At 43.4% G+C, this 23720-nt stretch overlaps 1 protein-coding gene across 1 annotated transcript in view; it reads left to right on the top strand.

The window, feature by feature from the left end:
* LOC311148694 (mucin-2-like) overlaps positions 1-23720 on the top strand; it is a gene marked incomplete at both ends in the record, with an annotated part of 52629 nt that overhangs the window by 20932 nt on the left and 7977 nt on the right. The window contains 30 exons of the mRNA XM_084185673.1: positions 1430-1703; positions 2068-2182; positions 2438-2528; positions 3066-3199; positions 4019-4235; positions 4440-4565; positions 5517-5631; positions 5949-6099; positions 6220-6333; positions 6889-6955; positions 7536-7673; positions 7896-8060; positions 8288-8382; positions 8625-8751; positions 9352-9607; positions 9844-9899; positions 10121-10212; positions 10297-10448; positions 10707-10845; positions 11043-11153; positions 11802-11981; positions 12175-12414; positions 12695-12851; positions 13213-13341; positions 13501-13569; positions 19670-19917; positions 20293-20476; positions 20954-21167; positions 22043-22218; positions 23512-23581. Of these exons, the coding sequence (XP_084041799.1) occupies positions 1430-1703; positions 2068-2182; positions 2438-2528; positions 3066-3199; positions 4019-4235; positions 4440-4565; positions 5517-5631; positions 5949-6099; positions 6220-6333; positions 6889-6955; positions 7536-7673; positions 7896-8060; positions 8288-8382; positions 8625-8751; positions 9352-9607; positions 9844-9899; positions 10121-10212; positions 10297-10448; positions 10707-10845; positions 11043-11153; positions 11802-11981; positions 12175-12414; positions 12695-12851; positions 13213-13341; positions 13501-13569; positions 19670-19917; positions 20293-20476; positions 20954-21167; positions 22043-22218; positions 23512-23581 (4402 nt within the window). The remainder of the gene's footprint in view (positions 1-1429; positions 1704-2067; positions 2183-2437; positions 2529-3065; positions 3200-4018; positions 4236-4439; positions 4566-5516; positions 5632-5948; positions 6100-6219; positions 6334-6888; positions 6956-7535; positions 7674-7895; positions 8061-8287; positions 8383-8624; positions 8752-9351; positions 9608-9843; positions 9900-10120; positions 10213-10296; positions 10449-10706; positions 10846-11042; positions 11154-11801; positions 11982-12174; positions 12415-12694; positions 12852-13212; positions 13342-13500; positions 13570-19669; positions 19918-20292; positions 20477-20953; positions 21168-22042; positions 22219-23511; positions 23582-23720) is intronic.

A 23720-nucleotide genomic window follows, 5' to 3' on the forward strand; every position in this document is an offset into this window, starting at 1 on the left:
GTATACTACTTTTGACCTAGAGACCTATGGGGCCTGGTCAAAAGTAGTATACTGTATAGGGAATAGGGTGTCGTTCAGGACACGGCCTCGTTCTGTCACTGGCGTCATCCAGGCCTCACGCATACTGGTACACGCATCACTACACAGTTTAAACTGAGGTTGAACTGCTCTGAACCTGTGTCATGTTGACATATTCACCTTAGATTACAGGAAGTACGAGGCGTTTACCATTATGAGGATGTAATAAAGGGATTATGACTCTAATCTTGGGTATTAATCCATATTGATTGTGTAAATAGTGATACTGATGCTGAGATATAATCGATAGAGTTTCAATCAGGAGTATATATTAAAAAACACAGTAGGAAGTATTTTTGGGTGATTGCTAAAATAACTCTTAAGTCGGATTCACACTGTAGGACCCAAATGAGTCAAGTCAAGCTGAGCTGTACAGGGCCGGCCTGGTTACACATCCAGCACAGTTGCTGGAACCATGCAGAAAAGGACAATGTGACAAGGGTCAACCTTATAGTGTGAAATGGGTATCAGGCTATCTACTCCAAATAATGTCCATAATACATAGCCAAGGGGATAGAGACAAGGGGACTTCTGAAAGTGGTTGAATTTCCTTAGACAGGGCTGGAATAAACCCAAATCTGGGGCCCTGCACAAGAACATTTTAGAGGCCCCCCTCTTGGTAACGAAGAGAAAATGTTGCTGTTTTAAAGCTAATTTCCTGCAATTCTTCACATTTTGCAATGACGTGTGCCGTGTTGTTTATATTATCTGAGTGCCCAGTCGGTAATCTGGCCCTGTCAATAGACATGTTTACCAAGTCTCAATAAAGTGGCTTGACATCCTCCTTCTGAGGGGTGTGAACCGACAGACACAGATTGAGCAATGCCAATATAAAGGAGGCTGTCAAGCAGCACTCTACACTTTTACCTGAAGCCCACTTCACCTGGCCACTAACTATGGGGTGGACAACTCTGTGGTTGTGTGTTCTCGCTCTGCCACTAACGAGCGCCGTCCAGGTGAAAGCTAAGAAGGGTAAGACAGACGATACAGGATCATTTTGGAAATAGCAGTGATTTATTTTGATCTATGCAGACAAAGACAAGCAGTCAAACATTAGAGATAGATACCGTAGAGAGATGCCGTTAGATTAAGTATCTATCTATTTCCAACCAACTATCAGTCAAGAACAGACAAATATTGCTATTAGGAACAATTATGGTTGGAGCAAATATGAGTGCAGTCTGTCTAGGAGTGCCATATGTTTTTAATATCTTGATTCACAATCCACTAAAATTGGATATTTTGAAATACTTGGTGCATTATTTACAACTTACAGCAAACGGATAAATGATGTCTCTTTTTGATTCCGTACATTTCAAGTGGGTGACTTTTTATCATGCTGTCTCCTCAGCTCGCCAGCCCAACCATGTGAACAGCATCTGCAGCACCTGGGGCAGAGAGCACTTCAAGACCTTCGATGGAGACGTGTACCAGTTCCCAGGGACTTGTGAATACAACCTGGCCTCCGACTGCCACTCTGAGTCCTACCAGGAGTTCTCTGTGCACCTGAAGAGGAACGAGGCTACTGAGGATGAGGGGAACCCTACGGTCAAACACGTAGTGGTCACTATCAACGACCTGGTCTTCCACCTGACCAAGACTCTGGTCACGGTCAATGGAGAAATGTAAGTGCTCCCCAAATGTTTTCTGTTGTGCGTCCTCTGATTCATCAGGGAAGTCGCGTTGAGATTCACATCCTTTTTTTTCAAGTGAGACGTGGAATAGTCAGTTGGACTGTCACTGGATGAATCAGCCAAATCATTTACTTTTGGGGGATCAGTAAAGTATTGATATATCTATCAATGACAATTCCTCTCTGCAAAAAGTAATGCTGTTAGCTATTCACATCTGAGACAGTGCTCTGACATATTTCCAGGGATTTCCTTTTGAATTCAAAGGATTTAACTGTATTTTGTGTCCCATTGTTGTTAATTGACACATTTCTATGTAATCTATGTTATTAATGACGTTCACGATCTTTATTCCCAGTGTAACTCTGCCCTACTACAATGGAGGAGTCCAACTGGAGCGGAATGCAGTTTACACCAAACTCTACTCCAAGGTTGGCCTGGTTGTCATGTGGAATGGAGAAGATGCCGTCATGGTAAGCCGTTATAAGAATCAAAACAGTACATATCTTTTTTTATTTGCTTTGTAAGAATTCAATAAGTTTCACTGAAATGGACTGTTATCGTTAAACAGTGACCAGCGTAAAACGAACCCGTGCAGATGCACAGATACTGTGTGTGAGCGTTGTCTTGCGTCTCTCTCAACTCGGTATCTGAGCTGCTGCTCGTGGCAACGTCGTTTCGCTGAGTCTACCTTGAAAAACAGTTGACCCCATCACTGTTTGCGTTAGGTGGAGCTGGACTCAGAGTACACCAACCGTACCTGTGGTCTCTGTGGAGACTTCAATGGCCTTCCAGTCCACAATGAGTTTATTTATAATGGTGAGCATTTATACGAATTATAAGCGTTACGATTCATCAGCATTATAACATGTATAGTCGGTTATAACACACTTATAATCATTTATATAAATATGTATAAGCATTAATAATGGCTTATTCATGTAAGGTTTTAAGGTATTACGTGTAATCAATATATTCCAAGTGGCTAATATTATCATTTATATAACATGTATGGTAACTTATAACGCATTTCTAAGCATTTATGTAAATATTTATAATGGCTAATTGAGTTGTTATTATTAACATGTTATTTATGTTATATATTCTAAGTGACTGTTATATATTCTAAGTGACTGTTATATATTCTAAGTGACTGTTATATATTCTAAGTGACTTTTATATATTCTAAGTGACTGTTATATATTCTTATATATTCTAAGTGACTGTTATATATTCTAAGTGACTGTTATATATTCTAAGTGACTGTTATATATTCTTACATCAAGTAACATCATTGTAATTTCTCCCAGGTTGTAACTTATTGATGAAGGATAACATCATTGTATTTCTGTGCAGGCCGTAAAGTGGGCCCCGTTGAGTTTGGCAACATGCAGAAAGTCCACAGGCCCAACGAGGATTGTGAGGACCCCTATGAAGAGGAAGATGAACCTGCAGACGTTCAGCCTAGAGAGGACACATGCAAGGAGTTTGTAAGTTCTTACTCCAGTCTGCTCAACCTGACAAATAGAGGACACTATTTCCATGTATTTCCCTTCATTGTATTTATTTATATGACAGCCATATGGAATGAATAAAGTTAAAATATGGCATAATATTATCCGTATCGCAACTAACAACCTCCTCATCCTCCTCTTCCTCCTCCTCTTCCTCCTCTTCCTCCTCCTCTTCCTCCTCTTCCTCCTCCTCCTCCTCCTCTTCCTCCTCCTCTCCACCTCCTCCTCCTCTCACACTCCTCTCCCTTCACCTCCTCCTCCTCCTCCTCCTCCTCCACCTTTTCCTTCTCCTCCTCCTCCACCTCCTCCTCCTCTTCCTCCTCCTCTTCCTCCTCTTCCTCCTTCTCCTCCTCCTCCTCCTCCTCCTCCTCTTCCTCCTCCTACTCCACCCTCCTCCACCTTCTCCTTCTCCTCCTCCTCCTCTCCACCTCCTCCTCCTCTCACACTCCTCTCCCTTCACCTCCTCGTCCTCCTCCTCCTCCTCCACCTTTTCCTTCTCCTCCTCCTCCACCTCCTCCTCCTCCTCTTCCTCCTCCTCTTCCTCCTCTTCCTCCTCTTCCTCCTCCTCCTCCTCCTCCTCCTCCACCTTTTCCTTCTCCTCCTCCTCCTCCACCTCCTCCTCCTTCTCTTCCTCTTCCTCTTCCTCCTCTTCCTCCTCTTCCTCCTCCTCCTCCTCCTCCTCCTCCTCCTCCACCTTTTCCTTCTCCTCCTCCTCCACCTCCTCCTCCTCTTCCTCCTCCTCCTCTTCCTCCTCCTCCTCCTCCTCCTCCTCTTCCTCCTCCTCCTCCTCCTCAGCATGCCCAGTGTGACCAGCTCCTGCGCTCGGCGTTGTGGAGCTCCTGTGGTGCGGTCGTGAACCCTGAACCCTACATCCAGGCCTGTGTTCAGGACCTGTGTGGCTGCAGCAACACTTCTGATAGCTTCTGTGTCTGCAGCACCCTGGCAGAGTACTCCAGACAGTGCTCCCATGCTGGGGGGCAGCCACCCCACTGGAGAACAACAGCCTTCTGTGGTAATGGGACATCTCAATAACTGTCTGGGAGTTCAGGAAAACATTTACTGTAGATCAAAAAGTCACATACAAAACGATAACTATTTATTGTCCATAGTCAGCTTCAGATCACACAAAAGTCTTAAAAAATTAATAAATATATGTATGCATATTGACATGTAATAATAAAATGTACTATAATGTTGTTTTCCTTTGTGTTCTTAGACAAGCAGTGCCCGTTCAACATGGTGTATCTGGAGAGTGGCTCTCCCTGCCTGGACACCTGTACCCACTCAGACACCAGCTCACTGTGTGAAGAACATCTGATGGACGGCTGCTTCTGCCCTCACGGTCAGCCTTTCACCAGAACACACCTCATATTATCATTATGGTAGTGATGTTATAGAACCAGAACACACCTCATATTATCATTATGGTAGTGATGTTATAGAACCAGAACACACCTCATATTATCATTATGGTAGTGATGTTATAGAACCAGAACACACCTCATATTATCATTATGGTAGTGATGTTATAGAACCAGAACACACCTCATATTATCATTATGGTAGTGATGTTATAGAACCAGAACACACCTCATATTATCATTATAGTAGTGATGTTATAGAACCAGAACACACCTCATATTATCATTATGGTAGTGATGTTATAGAACCAGAACACACCTCATATTATCATTATGGTAGTGATGTTATAGAACCAGAACACACCTCATATTATCATTATGGTAGTGATGTTATAGAACCAGAACACACCTCATATTATCATTATGGTAGTGATGTTATAGAACCAGAACACACCTCATATTATCATTATGGTAGTGATGTTATAGAACCAGAACACACCTCATATTATCATTATGGTAGTGATGTTATAGAACCAGAACACACCTCATATTATCATTATGGTAGTGATGTTATAGAACCAGAACACACCTCATATTATCATTATGGTAGTGATGTTATAGAACCAGAACACACCTCATATTATCATTATGGTAGTGATGTTATAGAACCAGAACACACCTCATATTATCATTATAGTAGTGATGTTATAGAACCAGAACACACCTCATATTATCATTATGGTAGTGATGATATAGAAGAATGGTGTGTTTTCACCACTGTGTAGGGACTGTGGTGACGTTCATGACATGTTGTGTGTTTTCACCACTGTGTAGGGACTGTGGTGACGTTCATGACATGTTGTGTGTTTTCACCACTGTGTAGGGACTGTGGTGACGTTCATGACATGTTGTGTGTTTTCACCACTGTGTAGGGACTGTGTTTGATGACATCTCAAAGCGAGGGTGTATCTCTCAGGACCAGTGTCAGTGCAAACATGACAAAGTGTATAACTCTGGAGAAGTATTCAGACAGGACCGTGAGGAATGGTGAGTCATTGGTTTAGACTTAACGAGCACAATGTAAATCACTGAATAGTTAAAATAACAAGTTAAATTAAGACAGAAGTCATAACATAGGGTTCATGTATCAGGATTATCCTGTAAACGACTTGATCATTTGTTCTGTCAGTCTCTGTCATTGTCCTCAGTTATCCTGTAAACGACTTGATCATTTGTTCTGTCAGTCTCTGTCATTGTCCTCAGTTATCCTGTAAACGACTTGATCATTTGTTCTGTCAGTCTCTGTCATTGTCCTCAGTTATCCTGTAAACGACTTGATCATTTGATTTGTGTCTGTGGTTCAGTGTCTGTCACCATGGTCAGTGGTCCTGTAAAAGCCTGCCCAGCCCTGCTACATGTGCAGTTGAAGAGGGTTCACACGTGACGACCTTCGATGGGAAAGCATACACCTTCCATGGGGACTGCTACTACCCACTAGCCAAGGTGGAAAGCAAGGTATGTGACATTTACACTATCATTTACTGAAGAGGCAATCTAGGTGATACGTTAGTGTGAGTGGATGGTATTTTATATGTCACAACGTTTTCTTGTTTTTGTTTCCCTTCTCTGTTTCAGGATGAAGCCAGTCCAAAGTTTACTGTTCTGGGCCAGCTGGTTCCCTGTATAAGACAGAAGTTTGACACTTGCCTCAAGAGTGTTGTGGTCTTGTTGAACAATGACAGAAACAATGTGAGCTTTACCTTCATTCAAAGATGGAGATTTGACATATACACTTAACACATGTATAGTATACAACAGCTCTATGTATGTACAGTCAGGTCCAAATAAAATGAGCAAAACAGACTTTGTTAAATATATCATGAAAATAAAGCTCTTTGGCCACGCCCACAAGTGGTGGGTTTGGCGTCAAAAAGAAGAATCATATGTCGAACAGAGCCCCATACTTGCTGTAAAACATGGTGGTGGATCTTTGATGTTACAGGGATATTATGCTTCCACTGGTCCTGGGGCCCTTTTTAAGGTCAACAGCATCATGAACTTTACCCAGTACCAGGACATTATTTACTAATATTATGTTCCTATTTTTTGAGCATACAATATAGCCCAGTATTTGTTTTATTTATTTTATAAAGTATTTTATGCTCATCTTTATCAAGGGTGGCAATAATTTTGAACCTGACTGTATATGTACTTATAAGTATGTAATATGTATATACTGCAAATCTAGTCTTGTGTTGAATAGGATTAGTATTAGTTGATCATGGCTATTGTTTTCTTTTCCAGGCTTTGGTGATTTCCGCCGATGGGAAAGTCAGCCACAATGCACAGATCACTCTGCCTTACAACACAGGTGGGACATGGAATAATTAAGCAATAAGGCCCGAGGGGGTTCGGTGTATGGCCAATATACCGTGGCTAAAGGCTGTTCATGGTCACGACGCAACGCTGAGTGGTATAGCCGTGGTATATTGGCCATATATCACAAAACCCTCGAGGCGCCTTATTGCTATAATAAACTGGTTACCAACGTATTTAGAGCAGTACAAATAAATGTTTTGTCATACCGTGGTATACGGTCTAATATACAACGTCTGTCAGCAAATCAGCATTGAGGGCTCGAACCACCCAGTTTATAATAAAAATGATACACACTCTTTGCCATTCTTCTATGTTATGAAAGTGCAACCAGCAACATATAATGGAACAGATAATGAAACATTCACCTGTATAGATATCAATTAACTAATACTAGTTATTATTACACTGTACTTCCAGGGATATTGACACAGTAATAAGTACACTAATGTCTAGTGTTATAAAATGTTTTATTTTATTTTTTATAAAACATGAATAATATTTAATTTAACGATATTCCCCCCTCACCTTTCTGTTCCTAGCTGACATTAGTGTATTTATTTTTCTTCCAATAGCTGACATCAGTGTGTTCCAGCCATCGTCCTTCCACATGATTCTCCAGACCAGCTTTGGGCTGCAGGTTCAGATCCAGCTGATCCCTATCATGCAGGTCTATGTCACCCTGGACGAGAGCTACAAGACCAAGACACAAGGTAAGTTAACTCCCAAGCTGTAGGCATGTACCTCTGAAGGTGAGCAGTTATCAGTTATGGATAGAGTTCAAATTCTACTTTATGCAAATGTGATAAACATTGGTAATCTTACTCACCAGGGCTCAATAAAATAATAACAACAGCAAGAAAGTAGAAAAATTGTGTTGATTTCTGTTTGGTGTAGGTTTATATGGTGTTCATTTCTGTTCCTGTTTCTTCTAGGTCTGTGTGGGAACTTCAACAAGGTTCTGTCTGATGACATGAAAACCCCCCAGGGTATGGTGGAGGGGACAGCCTCTTCCTTTGGTAACTCCTGGAAGGCTAATCCTACCTGCAGAGACAGAGAGGAGAGGCTGGACGACCCCTGCTCCCTCAGTGTGGAGAATGGTAAGCCCTCTTCACTAACACTTTAATTGAAGGGCACTTGCATAAGGAGTTCATAACACATTCATAACCCTTTACATAACACAATACAAAGCAGAACATAAGCATTTCATAAATGTTTTTGTCAACAACCGCAGTATCATGTCATTGCATCCAAAGCGATGCAGCAAGGCAGTTGTTTATACAGTATCAGACATATTTGAACTCTTGCCACCTTCTTGTTTACTCAGAGAACTATGCTAAACATTGGTGCTCCTTGCTAAGAAGTTCTGACAGCACTTTTGCCAAGTGCCATGCTATGGTGGACCCCGAGATTTACTACAAGGTAATACATTTTGTATAACTGGAATTGTAATATTTCATTGTGTTACGTCTGGTTTGGAATGCTCACAATATTATCTTGGCTGGTTGTGATATATGTACACTTGTACGTATTTGATCTGAACTTTCTTACTGTTTTTAATGCTGTTTGTAATGCTGTTTGTAATGCGAAAGCTCTGGCGAATTAGATTTGTCATATATTTATTACATATGGCAGATTTACTTCAGCTGAAATATTTTCTATAGCGATGCACATACGCTAGCTGTAACTGTGAGAAGAGTGAAGACTGCCTGTGTGCCGTCTTCTCGTCCTACGTGCGAGATTGTGCTACCAAGGGAGTGGTCCTGTCGGGCTGGAGAGAGAACGTGTGTGGTAAGTGATTTACACTTCTCATATATATGTCTTGCGGTATATTATGGAAAGGAGATGACAGTATAGGCCTCTCCTGGATACCAATGAAAGGTTCACTTATATTCTCATTAGAACATATGCATTCTGCAAATGGTTCTACTGCCATCGCTAAAAGTATGGGAGACAGTGGACAACGCTTGCAAATTCCACTGCCATTGCAAAAAGTAGAGGAGACAGGGGGCAGCCTTGGTAAATTCCACTGCCATTGCAAAAAGTAGAGGAGACAGGGGACAACCCTGGCAAATTCCACTGCCATTGCAAAAAGTAGAGGAGACAGGGGACAACCTTGGCAAATTCCACTGCCATTGCAAAAAGTAGAGGAGACAGGGGACAACCCTGGTAGATTCCACTGCCATTGCAAAAAGTAGGGGAGACAGGGGACAACCCTGACGAGCTAAAAAATAAGGTACCACCTCTTCTCAACTCATCTGATGTCAACTTTAACAACACTTACTTACTTTATCCCCTTCCTTCCTGGAGAAAAATAGAGCCTTTACTAAAGTTTTCCAACACTGCCGATCTTAACTTTAACCAACACTTTCCATATTTCCCTACAACCAGACAAATACACTGGTAACTGCCCAGCGTCTCAGACCTACTCCGACCAGGTCCAGAGATGTCAGCTGACCTGTAGCTCCCTGGCCAGCAAACGCCAGGGTTGTACCAACGACTTCCTCCCAGTGGATGGTTGCTCCTGCCCGGACGGCCTGTACATGGACGACAGGGGCACCTGTGTACCCATGGCCAAATGCCCCTGCTTCCACAACGGCGTCCACATCAAGCCTGGGAAGTCCATCAACATTCAGGAGGAGCACTGGTAAGAGACTGTTTCTATCTAATAAAGTATCTAGCTACCTACTTACCTGACTACTTACCTACCTACCTACCTACCTACCTACCTACCTACCTACCTACCTACCTACCTACTTATTTACCTAACTTACCTACCAAAGCAGCAAATATGTCATATTTCCTGCTAGTATAAAAAGTACACAATCCTGCAATGTTATTCCAATATTAAAATAGCTCTTGATATCATGTGCGTTCTTCTAGTGTCTGCACCAATGGGAAGCTTCACTGCCGTTCCTGGAAAATGCTTTCGGAGAGTAGTAAGTAACCTTTCTGTGTCCCTTTGCTATTCATATCCCATTATCCCTTTGATGTATACAGTATTTTACCTAGACCTGAGTTCAAATACTATTTGAGAGATCATTTCAATTACTTGAGTCCAGGACTAGGCTTAATCTGTTTTAAACCAGCCCTAGTATTTGAACCCAGGTCTAATTTGACAACTTATTGTGTAATAACAATGAAACTGCTTCTGTTACAGCCTGCCAGTCGCCGAAGGTGTTCTTAAACTGCTCCAATGACCTGGGAGTACAGTGTACACGGAGCTGTAGGAACCCAGATTTCATGGACTGTGTGAGTTGACTTGTTGACTTCCATTAGTACCTGACCTAAGGGTTGTGTTCTTTATTTAATTCCTTTCTCTCTCCTTGACCACAGTTCTCTGCAGAGTGTGAGTCTGGGTGCAAGTGTCCCATGAGTCTGTGGGAGGATGGGAAAGGTATGTGTGTGAAAAAACATGAATGCCCATGCAGCCATGATGGATTCCTCTACGCCCCAGGAAAACAGATCCCAAACGGATGTAACACATGGTGAGTTATTGATATGATATGATATGATGTTATGATATGTTATGATATGATATAAAATGATACAATGCGAGGTTATGTGATATGACATGACGTTATATGATACGATACAATATATGATAGGAATGGAGATTAAAATGAAATGGAATGAGATTTCATGACATGAGATGAGGGCTTGCTTCATCCTTTCTAGCTAATGTGAACAGGATTTTATTTTAAGTGGATATTTGACTCACTGTCTCTCATACTGTACACATGTAGCACCTGTAAGAGTGGGAAATGGGAGTGCACAGATAAGAAGTGCCCAGGATCCTGTACGATCTACGGCAGTGGCCATTACAAAACCTTTGATGAGCGCACGTATGGCTTCCAAGGAAAATGTGGCTATGTGGCTGTCCAGGTAACAAATGCTTGTCAGGACAATTCAATACAATGCAATACAATTCAATTCAATTGTGATGTGTTTTTATACTAAAGTAATATGTTTGTATAATAGTACTGCCGTTGTCTTCTATATTACCAACTAATGATTTAAAATGCAAAAGTCTCATTTAGTTTCTAAAGTACTCTCTCCCTCTCTCTCTGTCTCTCTTTAAGAACAAATGTGGGAACCGGTCTGGCCATGACAACTTCACGGTGATCACAGAGAACATACCGTGTGGAACCACAGGCACCACTTGCTCCAAGTCTGTCAGGGTTCAACTCGGGGTAAGACTGGAGAAAACACACACTCTCACAGGCGGCTGGTGGCACCTTAATTGGGAAGGATGGGCTCATAGCAATGGCTGGAACTGAATAAATGGAATGGTATCAAATGCATCACTGGTTTCCATGTGTTTGATACCATTCCATTCACTCCACTCTAGCCTTTATAATGAGCAGTTCTCCCTTCTATACATGTTGGATCATACTGAGAGATACATACGAAACAATACATCATTTTGCATTATTTAGCATTCGCTCTTATTCAGAGTGACAGTACAATTAGTCAATTCAACTAAAGTATGTCAAATCACCATCACAATCATTGCAAGTAAAACTTTCTTCCAAATAGCCACTTTCTGCTAAAATTAGTACGACATTCAAGTCGTTTTGTTTTCTTCATAAAAAGCTTTAGAAAGTGTATTGTCTGTCATAGTTTTGCAAAATTCCGGTAACTTTCCCCAAATTCCCCAAATTCCCCAGTTTTCCAGAAATCCTAATTGCAAGATTTCTGGAATTACGAGGTAGTAAGCAGGAAATCCGGGAATCCTCCAACTAGGATTTCTGGAAAACCTGGTAATTGGGGGAAAGTTACCGGAATTTTGCAACCCCAATTGTCTGTGAACAGGAAGCGCTAAATCCCCTTTCTTACAGAGAACAGAGCTGAAACTATCAAAGGGGACCTATGAAGTGGTGGACCTAGGAGTGGGCTCTCAGATCCAGTACCGAGTGAGGCCCGCCGGTCTGTACCTGATTGTTGAGTCAGACATCGGGATCGCAGTGCTGTGGGACCGCAAAACTACCGTCCGCATCATCCTGGAGCCACAGCATAGCGTAAGATTAATGTTGAAGAGTTCAAACATAGAGAGCAGAACCTTTGATGGAATAGACTTGGAATGGATGGACAAGACATCAGACACCAGTGTGCATTTGTGTATTCCTAACAATGATTGATTTGGTACAGTTCCACTGTGTATGTTTATCTGAGAATGCTGATGAGTGTGTCTCTTCCTTGTCGTCTCTATAGGGAGCAGTGTGTGGCCTGTGTGGGGACTTTAATGGAGACGGCAGAGATGACTTCACCACGCAGGGTCAGATGGTAGTTAGCAGCCCTGTGGAGTTTGCTAACAGCTGGAAGGTGTCAAGCACTTGCCCCGACGCAGAAAGCAACGTCGACCCATGTGGAGCCAGACCCAACCGTCACAACTGGGCTAAGATGCAGTGTAGCATCATCAGAGGGAAGACTTTCGAACTGTGCCACAAGAAGGTACAGTGCAGCAGCGTATTGCTATGTATATACCGTACAATTATAAACCCAGTGAAAGTATCAGACAGGGCACTGAAAGACTGGTGGACAGTCCAACTCCTGAACCAAAAAATGCACCCAAATCGTTTCAAGTCGTCAACTTTTTTTGTCGTCCGCAATGATGTTATTCATGAACATGTCTGTTGTTATATGTGTTTTGAAAAATGCTCCAATAAACAAATCAAATGAAAAGATACAGTATTTGTGCATCATGTGTGTTCTCTCTGTATGTGTTTTACAGGTAGACCCTGCTCCGTTCTTTGAGAACTGTGTGAAAGACTCCTGTGCCTGTGATACTGGCGGAGACTGTGAATGTTTCTGTACAGCTGTAGCAGCCTACGCCCAGGCCTGCACCGAAGCTGGAGTGTGTGTTGCATGGAGAACACCAGAGATTTGTCGTAAGTACAACAAAATATTTGTTGGTTCATTATGCCTGTGTATTCCACTGTTTGACTGTCAGGCTTGGCATTGAAATGATCCAACATATCTGGTGTAATATGACTGGGTTTAATTTACAATGCTAAGTAAATGAATATGTTGTTGAAAGAACACAAACTCGGTGACGATATGATGATGTGGATCTAAAGTATGTTTTAGTTTGTTGGTTTAAACAGATACCTTAATGTGAAACGTTATACACTGTTAACCAGGGTACCTAGGGTTCTGATAAAAAGTTATTGACAACATAGGGAATAGGGTGCCATTTGCTGAGGGCATGCAATGTGTATTCAGTGTATGAACCTGTTTTCCCTTTTGTAGCTGTGTTCTGTGACTACTACAACGATCCAGGTGAATGTGAATGGCATTACAGCCCTTGCCATACACCTTGCTTCAAGACCTGTCTGAATCCAAATGGGACCTGTAGCAACCCTATTCCCAATCTGGAAGGTGAGGCAGCATGCAATTTGATTTGATTGGCATCAGCCTGTATTTCTGTTCCATACGCACATGCCCTTCTTTACAAAGTATGCATATGTTTTTTGACCTCAACTTTATTAAATGTAATAACTAATTCAAAGCAACTTAATGACACTGTCTTCTTTATAGGTTGTTACCCACGATGCCCTCCAAGAATGCCTATATTTGATGAAGAGACCGGGGAGTGTGTTGAGATATGTGATGAAATTATAATACCAACACCACCAACTACAACACCAATGCCACCAACTACAACACCAATACCACCACCAACAACAACAACAACACCAATACCACCAACAACAACATCAATACCACCAACAACCACACCAAGACCACCACCACCACCAACAACAACAACCACACCACCACCACCAACAACAACAACAACCACACCAATACCACCAACAACAACAACCACAACAATACCAACAACAACCACACCAATACCACCACCAACAACAACCACACCAATACCACCAACAACAACCACACCAATACCACCAACAACAACAACCACACCAACACCACCAACAACCACACCAATACCACCAACAACAACCACACCAATACCACCACCAACAACAACCACACCAACACCACCAACAACAACAACAACAAACACACCAATACCACCAACAACAACAACCACACCAACACCACCAACAACCACACCAATATCACCACCAACAACAACCACACCAATACCACCAACAACAACAACGACACCAATACCACCAACAACCACACCAATACCACCAACAGCAACAACAACACCCACACCAATACCACCAACAACAACAACAACACCCACACCAATACCACCAACAACAACAACAACCACACCAATACCACCACCACCAACAACAACAACAACCACACCAATACCACCAACAACAACAACCACACCAATACCACCAACAACAACCACACCAATACCACCACCAACAACAACAACAACAACCACACCACCACCACCACCAACAACAACAACCACACCAATACCACCAACAACAACAACACCAATACCACCAACAACAACAACCACACCAACACCACCAACAACAACAGCCACACCAATACCACCAACAACAACCACGCCAATACCACCAACAACAACCACACCAAAGCCACCAACAACAACAACAACCACACCAATACCACCACCAACAACAACAACAATAACACCAACAACAACACCAATACCAACAACAACTAACCCCCAGACAACAGAGCCACCAACTACTCCTTGTATTCCTACTTGTGAGTGGTCAGAATGGTATGATGAAGATGATGATAAAGATAAGAGTGACTGGGAAACGTATTGGAATATCACACAGAGTGGAAAACAAGTGTGTGAAGATCCACAGGATATTGAATGTGTAGCTACAGACTATCCTAATACGAGCTTAGAGGACTTTGTAGCTGAGACAGGCCAAGTTGTAGAGTGCAATGTTGACTTTGGTTTAATATGTGAACAAAATAAACAGACTCAGAGACCCTTTAAGTGCAAGAACTATAAGATTAGAGTCCTCTGTTGCGTTATATGTATCTCAACAACAAAACCACCCACAACAACCCCAACGACAACCGAAATATCAACAACAACAACAACCACACCAATACCACCAACAACAACAACCACACCAATACCACCAACAACAACCACACCAATACCACCAACAACAACCACACCAATACCACCAACAACAACAACCACACAAATACCACCAACAACAACAACCACACCAGTACCACCAACAACAACCACACCAATACCACCAACAACAACCACACCAATACCACCAACAACAACAACCACACCAATACCACCAACAACCTCACCAACACCAACAACAACAACAACCACACCAATACCACCAACAACAACAACCTCACCAATACCACCAACAACAACAACCACACCAATACCACCAACAACAACCACGCCAATACCACCAACAACAACCACACCAATACCACCAACAACCACACCAATACCACCAACAACAACAACCACACCAATACCACCAACAACCTCACCAACACCACCAACAACAACAACCACACCAATACCACCACCAACAACAACAACAACCACACCAATACCACCAACAACAACCACACCAATACCACCAACAACAACCACACCAATACCACCAACAACAACCACACCAATACCACCAACAACAACCACACCAGTACCACCAACAACAACAACACCAATACCACCAACAACAACAACCACACCAATACCACCAACAACAACAAACACACCAATACCACCACCAACAACAACAACAACCACACCAATACCACCAACAACAACAACCACACCAGTACCACCAACAACAACAACACCAATACCACCAACAACAACAACCACACCAACACCACCAACAACAACAGCCACACCAATACCACCAACAACAACCACGCCAATACCAACAACAACAACCACACCAATACCACCAACAACCACACCAATACCACCAACAACAACAACCACACCAATACCACCAACAACCTCACCAACACCACCAACAACAACAACCACACCAATTCCACCAACAACAACAACCACACCAATACCACCAACAACCTCACCAACACCACCAACAACAACAACCACACCAATACCACCAACAACAACAACAACAACCACACCAATACCACCAACAACAACCACACCAATACCAACAACAACAACCACACCAATACCACCAACAACAACCACACCAATACCACCAACAACAACCACACCAATACCACCAACAACAACCACACCAACACCACCAACAACAACAACCACACCAATACCACCAACAACAACAACAACCACACCAATACCACCAACAACAACCACACCAATACCACCAACAACAACCACACCAATACCACCAACAACAACCACACCAATACCACCAACAACAACCACACCAATACCACCAACAACAACAAACACACCAATACCACCAACAACAACAACCACACCAGTACCACCAACAACAACAACACCAATACCACCAACAACAACAACCACACCAACACCACCAACAACAACCACACCAAAACCACCAACAACAACAACCACACCAGTACCACCAACAACAACAACCACACCAGTACCACCAACAACAACAACACCAATACCACCAACAACAACAACCACACCAACACCACCAACAACAACAGCCACACCAATACCACCAACAACAACCACACCAATACCACCAACAACAACCACACCAAAACCACCAACAACAACCACACCAATACCACCACCAACAACAACAACAACAACAACCACACCAACAACAACACCAATACCAACAACAACTACCCCCCAGACAACAGAGCCACCAACTACTCCTTGTATTCCTACTTGTGAGTGGTCAGAATGGTATGATGAAGATGATGATAAAGATAAGAGTGACTGGGAAACGTATTGGAATATCACACAGAGTGGAAAACAAGTGTGTGAAGATCCACAGGATATTGAATGTGTAGCTACAGACTATCCTAATACGAGCTTAGAGGACTTTGTAGCTGAGACAGGCCAAGTTGTAGAGTGCAATGTTGACTTTGGTTTAATATGTGAACAAAATAAACAGACTCAGAGACCCTTTAAGTGCAAGAACTATAAGATTCGAGTCCTCTGTTGCGTTATATGTATCTCAACAACAAAACCACCCACAACAACCCCAACGACAACAGAAATATCAACATCTGAAAAACCAACCACAACCCCCAGGACAACAGAAGAACCAACCACAACCCCCAGGACAACTGAAGAACCAACCACAACCCCCAGGACAACTGAAGAACCAACCACAACCCCTCATGTCACAGTCACCACAACCACTAAAGCTCCTACAACAACACATAAACCAACAACTACCACAGAAGCCACAACTCTACCCACAACCCCCAGGACAACTGAAGAACCAACCACAACCCCCAGGACAACTGAAGAACCAACCACAACCCCCAGGACAACTGAAGAACCAACCACAACCCCTCCTGTCACAGTCACCACAACCACTAAAGCTCCTACAACAACACATAAACCAACAACTACCACAGAAGCCACAACTCTACCCACAACCCCCAAGACAACTGAAGAACCAACCACAACCCCCAGGACAACTGAAGAACCAACCACAACCCCTCCTGTCACAGTCACCACAATAACTAAAGCTCCTACAACAACACCTAAACCATCAACTACCACAGAAGCCACAACTCTACCCACAACCCCCAGGACAACTGAAGAACCAACCACAACACCCAGGACAACTGAAGAACCAACCACAACCCCCAGGACAACTGAAGAACCAACCATAACCCCCAGGACAACTGAAGAACCAACCACAACCCCCAGGACAACTGAAGAACCAACCACAACCCCCAGGACAACTGAAGAACCAACCACAACCCCCAGGACAACTGAAGAACCAACCACAACCCCTCCTGTCACAGTCACCACAACCACTAAAGCTCCTACAACAACACCTAAACCATCAACTACCACAGAAGCCACAACTCTACCCACAACCCCCAGGACAACTGAAGAACCAACCACAACCCCCAGGACAACTGAAGAACCAACCACAACCCCCAGGACAACTGAAGAACCAACCACAACCCCCAGGACAACTGAAGAACCAACCACAACCCCTCATGTCACAGTCACCACAACCACTAAAGCTCCTACAACAACACCTAAACCATCAACTACCACAGAAGCCACAACTCTATCCACAACCCCCAGGACAACTGAAGAACCAACCACAACCCCCAGGACAACTGAAGAACCAACCACAACCCCTCCTGTCACAGTCACCACAACCACTAATGCTCCTACAACAACACCTAAACCATCAACTACCACAGAAGCCACAACTCTACCCACAACCCCCAGCACAACTGAAGAACCAACCACAACCCCCAGGACAACTGAAGAACCAACCACAACCCCTCCTGTCACAGTCACCACAACCACTAAAGCTCCTACAACAACACCTAAACCATCAACTACCACAGAAGCCACAACTCTATCCACAACCCCCTGGACAACTGAAGAACCAACCACAACCCCCAGGACAACTGAAGAACCAACCACAACCCCTCCTGTCACAGTCACCACAACCACTAATGCTCCTACAACAACACCTAAACCATTAACTACCACAGAAGCCACAACTCTACCCACAACCCCCAGCACAACTGAAGAACCAACCACAACCCCCAGGACAACTGAAGAACCAACCACAACCCCTCCTGTCACAGTCACCACAACCACTAAAGCTCCTACAACAACACCTAAACCATCAACTACCACAGAAGCCACAACTCTACCCACAACCCCCAGGACAACTGAAGAACCAACCACAACCCCCAGGACAACTGAAGAACCAACCACAACCCCCAGGACAACTGAAGAACCAACCACAACCCCCAGGACAACTGAAGAACCAACCACAACCCCCAGGACAACTGAAAAACCAACCACAACCACCCCTGTCACAGTCACCACAACCACTAATGCTCCTACAACAACATCTAAACCATCAACTACCACAGAAGCCACAACTCTAATGACAACCACATCAGCAACAACCCATGAATCAGTTGTCACTGGTCCAACATTGGCACCTCCAACAACAGAAAGCCAAGTCGGTCCAACACCAACCACAACTGGAACACCAACCCCACCACCAATCACTTGTCCTGAGTGGGACAAAGTGGTAAGTACCTCAATATAACTATCACATAATCAACTGGGCTCCCGTAACTTCGGTAACACAGAGCCAACATTTGATGTCAAAGAGGTCGAAAAGTCCTTTCAGAGACTTAATAACTGAGTCCTGTGTGTATTATGAAAGATCTCTGATGACGTGTCATTTTCTTTCTCTCTAAACATCAGCAAAATGAAACTTTCTGGCTCTGCAACTGCACATTGGCCAGATGCATTGAAAACAACACCATTGAGATAATTCCATATGAATGCCCTCTTCTTCTTCTTCTTCTTCTTCTTCTTCTTCTTCTTCTTCTTCTTCTTCTTCTTCTTCTTCTTCTTCTTCTTCTTCTTCTTCTTCTTCTTCTTCTTCTTCTTCTTCTCCTCCTCCTCCTCCTCCTCCTCTGACCTGGTCAAGAAGGTAGATGGCGCTGTCCAGTTTCTGTAACTAATAACATACACACCCATATCACTGACATAAATATTTACTTCATACATTTGTTTTGACAGAGGATCATAATGTCTGTCTGCTTTATAACATGTTTATTTTCATTACAGGCGTCTGTGAGGGTTGGGGAGACCCCCATTACATCACCTTCGACGGGCTCTTCTACAGCTTCCAAGGGAACTGTACCTATGTGCTGATGGAGGAGATGAAGCCGCGTCACAACTTTAAGATCTACATCGACAATGTCAACTGTGATCCCACCGAGGATGTGTCCTGTCCTCGAGCCATCATCGTGTCCTATCGCTCAACAGTCATAACACTGAAGAATCACAACCTCATTGGAGCTGCTCAGTTGGAGGTAACTCAAGTGGGGAAACTGGCTCAGAAATCAATATGAGCAATTAAGGCCATACACATTGAATGGCTGGATTTGGGGCCTGAGGGACTGAAAATGAGAAAATTAAAGACAATTCTCTTCCATTCTTTCATTATCTGAACTTAATTGTGCATTAGTTCTCAACATCAGTAGTTTTAATTGATACAAAATATGAATTTTGATTTTCTCCATCAACTTAATTCAACCTGTAATGTCATGATATTAGTCAGCATTGCGATCACCTTGCCTTTCTTTAAGAGGTCCTAATGATTGATTGATCTCTCTCTTCCATCCTTCTCTATCCCTCCTTCTCTCCTTCTCTCTTTCATCCGTCTCTCCCTGCCGTCTGTCTTTCAGGCTCTTATTGATGGAGTTTCCCTGAGACTACCCTTCAAACGAAACGGTGTGAAGGTGATGACCTCTGGTATCAACATGGTCTTGGAGATTGCACATCTCCAGGTGGTAGTTACCTTTGGTGTCACTGGCTTCAGCGTCAACCTTCCTTGGCAACACTTTGGCAACAATACACAGGGACATTGTGGTAAGGACTTATTTTCCTCAAACTATGTATCTTTTGCATTTAAACACACGGCTATAAGAGCTGAGAAATGATTGTGAATCACTTAACTTAAACAGAGACCGGTCATTTGGAATTCTGAGCATGGTGTGAGAAAGCCTAATGGAATAGTCTTTGAATTGATGGAAATCATTTATCCAAGGTTGGAGGTGAACGACTAGCCTAGTCCCAGATCAGTTTGGGTTATTTTTACCAAAATCCTATGGTTGTTGTCAGATGTCAACCGTAGGGTTTGGCAAGACAGCACAAACTGATCAGGGACCGGGCTAGCAAACAATGGTTTGGGCTTTCCCGTCTGATGTCTGTGTCTGATATTTGTATTGTATGAGCTGTACTAAATGTGAGAGAGCTCCAACAAAGATTTCCAATGTATGTGTTATTTTTAATAGCTGCAAATGGCAAATCAACTAGTTGAACCTTAACTGTATGCATCTCTTTCAGGAACATGCAACAACAACCAGGCAGATGACTGCATGCTGCCTGGAGGTCAGCTGGTGGAGAACTGTGCTGTGATGGCAGACTACTGGCCAGCCCAGGATCTCTACCAGCCCGACTGCCCTGTGCCACCTGGAATCCCCACCAACTCTCCTCTCCCTGAACCCACACAGAAGCCATGCAAGCCAGACTCCTCTGTCTGTGATCTCCTGAAGGACAGGTAAACCTCCCCAAAGGCACTGTTATCTCCTGAAGGACAGGTAAACCTCCCTAAAGGCACTGTGATCTCCTGAAGGACAGGTAAACCTCCCTAAAGGCACTGTGATCTCCTGAAGGACAGGTAAACCTCCCTATAGGCACTGTGATCTCTTGAAGGACAGGTAAACCTCCCTACAGGCACTGTTATCTCCTGAAGGACAGGTAAACCTCCCCAAAGGCACTGTGATCTCCTGAAGGACAGGTAAACCTCCCTAAAGGCACTGTGATCTCCTGAAGGACAGGTAAACCTCCCTACAGGCACTGTTATCTCTTGAAGGACAGGTAAACCTCCCTACAGGCACTGTGATCTCCTGAAAGACAGGAGGGGGATGAATATCATTATTTAATATGTGTAAAGTATACCCTCCAGCTGCAGCGTATGCCCACACATACTGTCTTGAGAATATTAGGCATACCTATTTCAAAATAGGCCATCATCACGATCCATCTGAATGATCATTCTTCACATTTTACGGTGAAACGTCCAAACTGCATCTGCATGCCAATAATTTGATCTCAATCAGTTTCATGGGAATATGAATTTAGGCCAGCTACTCCATTGAACAGTCTGACAGGAGTGGCCAGCTGCTCCATTGAACAGTCTGACAGGAGTGGCCAGCTACTCCATTGAACAGTCTGACAGGAGTGGCCAGCTAATCCAACTGTCAACAATCTAACTTATCACAGACTAAATTCTCACGTGCAATAATATAGCTCGATACCCCTAAACTATACATAGAAGTGTGTTTTATTTCTGACAGAAACATATATGATTCCTACAGTGTATCTGGAAGGTCTGTTTCTCATACAGTTTCATCTCTGTTTTTCAATCCACAGCGTTTTTGCAGCCTGTCATCCATTTGTCTCACCTGACAACTTCTACCAGGGCTGTGTCTATGACAGCTGCCACGTGTCCAACCCTGCGGTGGAGTGCACCAGTCTGCAGACATACGCTGCTGCCTGCGCCCAGTTTGGAGTCTGCATCTACTGGAGAAACCACACCACGCTATGTGGTAGGCTTACTGTACTTGTTGGAAAAGTCCAGACTCACCATGTTAAATGGGACTCACCTAATAAGGAGAGATAAATAAGTCCACCATGGAAGAGATAGGAAGTACTGTGTAGATGACCAGAAACCAGGAACTGTGTAGATGAGACCAGGAGCAATACTGTACTAACAGAACGTAGTATGTGTTGTAGATGACCACAGAATAGAGGAGGGGGATGTCTATTTGTAAATATATGATTAGTGCATTTTCGTATTTGACAAATTATGATGGAGAGAGTGGGCATCCTTGTCTGGTTCCCCTTTGTAATGTGTAATATAAAAATAACTACTTTTTTATTTATTCTAGCTTGGGGCTTCAGTCCCACAATCAACTGATTGTATTAAATAATTAGTCAGAATATTACATTTTCCCATGGTGATAACCTAACTCTCATTGCCATACTATTCAATCAATCAATCAATCAATCAAATGTATTTAAAAAGCACTTTTTACATCAGCAGTTGTCACAAATTGCTTTTACAGAAATCCGGCCTAAAACCCAAAACAGCAAGAAATGCAGATGTAGAAGCACAGTGGCTAGGAGAAACTCCCTAGAAAGGCAGGAACCTGTGAAGAAACCTAGAGAGGAACCAGGCTCTGAGGGGTGGCCAGTCCTCTTCTGGCTGTGCTGGGTGGAGATTATAACAGTATAACCGTACATGGCCATTAAGGCCAGATTGTTCTTCAAGATGTTCAAACGTTCATAGATAACCAGCAGGGTCAAATAATATCACAGTGTGTATAGAGGGTGCAACAGGTCAGTACATCAGGAGTAAATGTCAGTTGGTTTTTCATAACCGAGCATTCACAGGTTGAGACAGCAGGTGCAGGTAGAGAGAGAGATAGAGAGAGAGAGCGACAGAGAGAGCGAGAGAGGGTTGAAACAGCAGGTCCGGGACAAGGTAGCACGTCCGGTGAACAGGTCAGTGTTCCATAGTCACAGACAGAACAGCAGAAACTGGATCAGCAGCACGACCAGGTGGACTGGGGACAGGCACAGACAGGAGTCGTCAGGCCAGGTAGTCCTGAGGCATGGTCCTAGGGCTCAGGTCCTCCGGGAGGGGAGAGAGAGAGAGATAATTAGATGGAGCATACCTAAGATCACACAGGACACCAAACAAGACAGGATAATGATACCAGATAGGACAGACTGACTCTAGCCCCCCCGGCATATAGACTATTGCAGTATATGTACTGGAGACTGAGACAGTGGGGGTCGGGTGACACTATTGACTGAGTTGAATCTTTTTGCAACAGCCAGCGACTGCCCAGTTGACAAAGTCTACAAGCCCTGCGGTCCTGCCGAGCAGCCAACCTGTGACGACAAGTAGGTTTCTATTCAGATAGTGGCTAGCACAAAAGAATCCTTGCTTTCATGTGTTATATTAACTGACATAGGCAACGTTATAACTGTCAAATAACACAACAAGTTATAGAGTTGCTGTAAATAGGAAATAGGAGTAGTC

Source organism: Coregonus lavaretus (genome assembly GCF_964263955.1).
Source record: "Coregonus lavaretus genome assembly, chromosome: 21".
In the NCBI taxonomy this organism is placed as follows: domain Eukaryota; kingdom Metazoa; phylum Chordata; class Actinopteri; order Salmoniformes; family Salmonidae; genus Coregonus; species Coregonus lavaretus.